Source organism: Corticium candelabrum, chromosome 7, assembly GCF_963422355.1.
Source record: "Corticium candelabrum chromosome 7, ooCorCand1.1, whole genome shotgun sequence".
NCBI classification, from domain to species: domain Eukaryota; kingdom Metazoa; phylum Porifera; class Homoscleromorpha; order Homosclerophorida; family Plakinidae; genus Corticium; species Corticium candelabrum.
The window spans coordinates 8495076-8500708 of record NC_085091.1 but is presented as its reverse complement, the minus strand read 5'-3'; the positions used below and the strand labels follow the sequence as shown (position 1 = coordinate 8500708).

The 5633-nt window shown below is 42.4% G+C and overlaps 2 protein-coding genes across 2 annotated transcripts; one reads left to right on the top strand and one right to left on the bottom strand.

The window, feature by feature from the left end:
- Nucleotides 1-119: 119 nt before the first annotated feature.
- On the bottom strand, nucleotides 120-2226 carry LOC134182098 (D-glucuronyl C5-epimerase-like). The gene has a single exon (XM_062649436.1). The coding sequence runs from the start codon at nucleotides 1965-1967 to the stop codon at nucleotides 207-209; it is 1761 nt and encodes a 586-aa protein (XP_062505420.1). The 5' UTR covers nucleotides 1968-2226; the 3' UTR covers nucleotides 120-206.
- Nucleotides 2227-3428: 1202 nt separating this feature from the next.
- LOC134181956 (amino acid transporter heavy chain SLC3A1-like) lies at nucleotides 3429-5455 on the top strand. Its single transcript, XM_062649252.1, has one exon. The coding sequence runs from the start codon at nucleotides 3522-3524 to the stop codon at nucleotides 5307-5309; it is 1788 nt and encodes a 595-aa protein (XP_062505236.1). The 5' UTR covers nucleotides 3429-3521; the 3' UTR covers nucleotides 5310-5455.
- Nucleotides 5456-5633: the final 178 nt, after the last annotated feature.

The window sequence follows — 5633 nt, the reverse complement described above, 5'->3', positions numbered from 1 at the left end:
ACCTGTAGTTCTATTCAAAGCCAAAACGGTTATTGACTTGGTTGTCCAATCTTCTGTTTTGTCTGATGTAGAAGAGTGAAGTTTGGGTCATACCAAAGCCAAGTGAAGAAGGCTGTTAATAGATTGTGAAACGAATGTTGTTATTGATAACATATAATTACAATGTATCATCACTAGAACAACTTCACAATTTCGTTATTTCAATCTCAATTGTGTGGAGCTCGGTATCCGTGCATGTATAACTCCCACCTCTCAGCAGTCATATTCCACAGCAAAGTGCTGTGATCGATTGTTCCAAGAGTCAGTAGCTGCGTAACATGGACAATGTGATAGTCCCAACGAGCCACACGAGGAGCTGAGTACAAAGAAATATGCCTCAAATCATACGCTGTGCGCAAACCTAAATCATAAAGCAACAGGAGTTTCCGTAATGATGCTAGACCTTGCTCATACAGTCGTTTTGCATTGGAGTTGACAGGATGAGAAGCAACTTGACTTAAATCATATAAGCCAATCAGAGAGTACATAAAGCCATTGAGAACAAATGATGGTGGTTGAGTTGGGTATTCTTCATACCATGGGATAGTACCAGCAAATCGAGCCAGTACTCCTCGATTCTCCGACAGTACATCAAAAACTTTTGTGGCCTTTAACGCTGCATCAAGATATTTTCTGTTTCCAGTGTGTTTATAAAGTCTACATAGACATGACATCGCTTGCCCTTGACCCATTGCTGAGTACCATCCTGGTGCTACAGACATACCAGGAACAATTACTCGTTTGATATTGACTGGCCACCCTCCATTTTCATCTACATTGTTCACTAGCCAATCAGCTCCTGCTTTCATTTGGTATATGTGTCCCTTGTCAAGTAATATCAAACTGTCAAGTTGACCGTGACCAGACAAGGATATGCTCAAGAGACGAACAATGTTCCACTGTCTGACATCTCGTGCCTTACTTGGTTTCAAACCAAGCATGACACCTTTATACACATCCAGCACAACATTACGTGCAACAGTATGCCACTCTTTGCATTGACCAATACCATAGTATATTATAGTATCCGTCCTGTGAAGAAAATGATCATAAGACCACGAGTAGACCAACACATACTCCTTGCCAGTATTCAACTCAATACGAAATGAGACATTGCTTGGAGCAAAGAATTTGACAGGAAATACAAACACTGGAAATTTCACTCGACGATCAATCTTGGTCGATACTCCATCAACTTGCTCATCATCTTGCCCCCCATTCAAAGTATTAAATTCTAATACATACGATCTTCTTTCCCTAGACCTGATGCTCTGAATACTCATCTGCTCTTCGTTGGACACGACCCACCTATTCTTCTGTCCACTTCCATTTTCAATCAGCAGTTCATGCTGTGGAACTTCACTTACCCAACGTGAGTAATGTGCTAGACAGTACTGAGCAACTTGAGTAGGATAAACGTATCCCTCTTTATTCCATTGGATAGACAAGGGAACATTATCTGTACCAGATACGTACTTCACTCTGTCTCTATTCTCAACGCACACATGATTGAAGTCCATATAGACGCCGGTCGAATTATACTTCTCGACGGGTGGACGTTTTCCATAAGCGTGATTGAAGTGAAAGATGTTGTCATTCTTCTCGTCCAGATCACCGTAAACATCGAAGTAACGGCGTACGAAAGCGAAAGGAAGATAGACACTAGATCCATTCTTCAACCCCGTCACATTAGCTTGATGGCCGTTGTTCACTATGACAGTCAAACGCTTCAAGTGTCTATCATCATGTTCATTTTCCTTGTCATTCAATGCACTTCCAAAGTTCAGTTTTCTTCTAAAAGATACAAAGCGAGAAGACAAATGGCTCTTTACATCGAAAACATACTTGTAGTACAAAGTTAAACAAACTGCTGGAATACAAACGGCTACTAGAACAAAGATACATCTCTTTCGCCGTCTGACAAGCATCGCACATCACATCTACAAGTCGGCGATGTAGCACATTATTCTATGTCCCGGATTACCCCAATGTCTGCTCCAGCTATGTGTGTGCTAATATCATATAGTAAGCATTCGAAGAAAATGATATGGATCCGCGAAAATTGTTGATGAGTGTCATGCAAACATGTAGACTGGCTGGCGCGTTCCCATTCACAAAGCATGCGGAAGCTCGTAAAGGTAAAGATTACAAAATCGTCTGACTGTAGCACCGTGTTCTAACATCCGTAGAGATATGACAGCCAGGAAGACTAACAGTAAGTGTTGTTACAGTGGCGTCAAGCTCTCGTGATGTTGCCGCAGGTAATAACCCGGATAAGAGTTGGATCGTCACTACTGTACCTACTAGCAAACTAGCTTTTAGTTCTCAAACCACCTAGGCTACATACTTCCGGTAAGACACTGTACTAAACGGGGTTACGGCTTGTCGATCACCAGCCGCGCACAGGAGCGAGGACCGCAAGAGAAACGTAACAACGAAACACACACACACACACACACACACACACACACACACACACACACACACACACACACACACACACACACACACACACACACACACACACACACACACACACACACACACACACACACACACACACACACACACACACACACACACACACACACACACACACACACACACACACACACACACACACACACACACACACACACACACACACACACACACACACACACACACACACACACACACACACACACACACACACACACACACACACACACACACACACACACACACACACACACACACACACACACACACACACACACACACACACACACACACACACACACACACACACACACACACACACACACACACACACACACACACACACACACACACACACACACACACACACACACACACACACACACACACACACACACACACACACACACACACACACACACACACACACACACACACACACACACACACACACACACACACACACACACACACACACACACACACACACACACACACACACACACACACACACACACACACACACACGCACGCACGCACGCACACATCTCAAGCACCTACCCTAATTACCCTTGGTCACAACACTTCTCGACTAAGGTCTCATACTAAGGTACGTCTAGCCCATGGCCAATGTAGAGTGTAGTGGAAATAGGCGGAGTTACAACACCAGCATTAATTTCTGTACGTAGATAATAGATCTATGACAAACATTGATGTGTACAATGAATCTGGTTTTTCTTTGATCCGGCCGCTGTCTGTGCATGTGTCTTGACACGAAGTATCACGGGACTACAGGGTTCGGTCACTAGCCGTAGATATATACGGGACTCCATGTGAGACTGGACTGTTGGTTCTCCGTTATTGTTGTTGTTGCACGCAGGCAGGCTGCAGATGTGAGGATGGATGACGAACCACGTTGCTTGTTGCATGTGACTGCCGAAGACGAGTACGCATGTCATGATAGCAAAATCCGCGATGAGGAATCAGAACTGCACAAGTTCATGATCAGTGTCGCCATGAAGGATCAACTGCAAGTTCCGTCTCCTAGGCGATTTTATGTTATCTTGCGATACATGCTGGTTGCACTGATCTCTCTGTCTGTCATTGGACTTCTGTCTTCAGCTGTAGTCCTCATTGTTATTTCTAAGCCGTGTCCCAACACTAAATGGTGGCAGAATACTTTAATCTATCAACTCTATCCGCGTTCTTTTAAAGACAGCAACGGTGATGGAATTGGTGATTTAGTGGGCATAAAGTCTAAACTAGACTACTTTAAGTACCTTCACGTTGATGCCATCTGGATAAATCCCATTTTCTCGTCTCCCATGAGAGACTTCGGCTATGACATATCTGACTACAAAAACATTGATCCTATATTTGGCACTCTAACTGACTTTGATGACCTTTTAAAAGATGCACATGAAAAAGGTTTGAAAATTATTCTTGACTTTGTTCCAAATCACACATCAGACAAGCATCCTTGGTTTATGGAAAGCAGAAAGAATCGTTACAACCCGAAACGAGATTGGTATGTTTGGGCAGATGGAATAAATGGTGAACCTCCCAATAACTGGCAAAGTGTATTTGGTGGAAGTGCATGGCAGTATGATAATATAACAGATCAGTACTATCTTCATCAGTTTCTTTCACAGCAGCCAGACTTAAATTATCGAAATGAAGACGTTAGAGATGCAATGAAGAGTGTTTTGGTATTTTGGCTGGAAAAGGGAGTTGATGGTTTTCGAATTGATGCTATAAAGTTCCTATTAGAGGATGTACACCTTCGAAGCGAGATGTGTCTGATACATGAACAGGAATGTCCATGTCATAGTCTGAGCTATGAACAGCTGAATCATACCTATACTGAAAACATTGCAGGGATTCATGATATAGTAAAAGAGTGGAAAAAAGTAATTAACTCATATTCTAATCAGGGGTCCCTGAGGTTCATGGTTGGTGAGATTTATGATGATGATATCTCTACTATAATGAGCTACTATGGATCTCCTAATGATATGGATGAATGTGACTTCCCATTTAATTTTCTACTAGTTGATTTGCCATTGAAAGAATGGACAGGGACAGGAGTTAATGATACAGTAGCAAAGTGGCTAGATGCATCCCCAAATGGAGCATGGCCAAACTGGGTGGTGGGAAATCACGATAACCCTCGAATAGCAAGCAAACTGGGAATACAGAACTCTGCTTTAGTTATGATGTTGCTCTTGACTCTTCCTGGAACTCCCACAACATATTATGGTGATGAGCTGGGAATGACAGATGTGTTTGTCCCATTCAATGCTACCAAGGATCAAATGAGCATTGGAAATGCAACTCGAGATCCTGAGCGCAGTCCTATGCAGTGGGACAATTCGTTACATGCAGGGTTTACCAGTGGCTGCTGCCCGTGGCTACCAGTTGGTAACTTTACAACAGTCAATGTTCATGTAGCCAAAGCTGAACGGGATTCTGTACTGAATGTTTACAGAAGTTTAGCCTTGTTACGTTCTAATGTATCAGCTCTTCAAGGTATCAGCTATACTCCCATCTATGCAGATACCAGTGTGTACATTTTTCAACGAGGAGACAATTCTGATATTCTGAAGGTGGTTGTTGCTCTGAATTTTGGCAATGAATTTGTCACAGAAGTTTGGCAACACGTGACATTCGCTCCGCATGGAGTAGTAATGTTATCAACCAGGATGGACAGGAATGGTCAAAATATATCAAGAGCAAACAGTGAGTTGCATGCTGGTGAAGGTGTAGTTGTGCAGATTGGACATACGTAACACTGAATTTTCAGTGGTCTTACTAGTTTGAAGTACAAAAGTTTTTTGTTGACTCTATTGTGTATATTTGATCTTCTCTTACACACCTACCTTAAATTTCTCCGTTGGTTACTCATACAACTGTACATCATTTATATAATTAATTATAGTACAATAATTTACTATCTGTTAATCCTATGTAGACGATTTTGACTGGTCTTCAACCTACAAACACACAGTGGACATACTGCATGAATCTCTGCATCCCAGACTTTAGGCTCTCAAGTAGTGCCTTGCATGCATCAGGATCTATGTGCAAGTCATTTGACTTTATATTACACTAGA

Excerpts from the sequence above, each read along its gene's own strand:
- LOC134181956 (XM_062649252.1), top strand. The coding sequence starts at position 3,522 with ATGATCAGTGTCGCCATGAAGGATCAACTGCAAGTTCCGTCTCCTAGG.
- LOC134182098 (XM_062649436.1), bottom strand. The coding sequence starts at position 1,967 with ATGCTTGTCAGACGGCGAAAGAGATGTATCTTTGTTCTAGTAGCCGTT.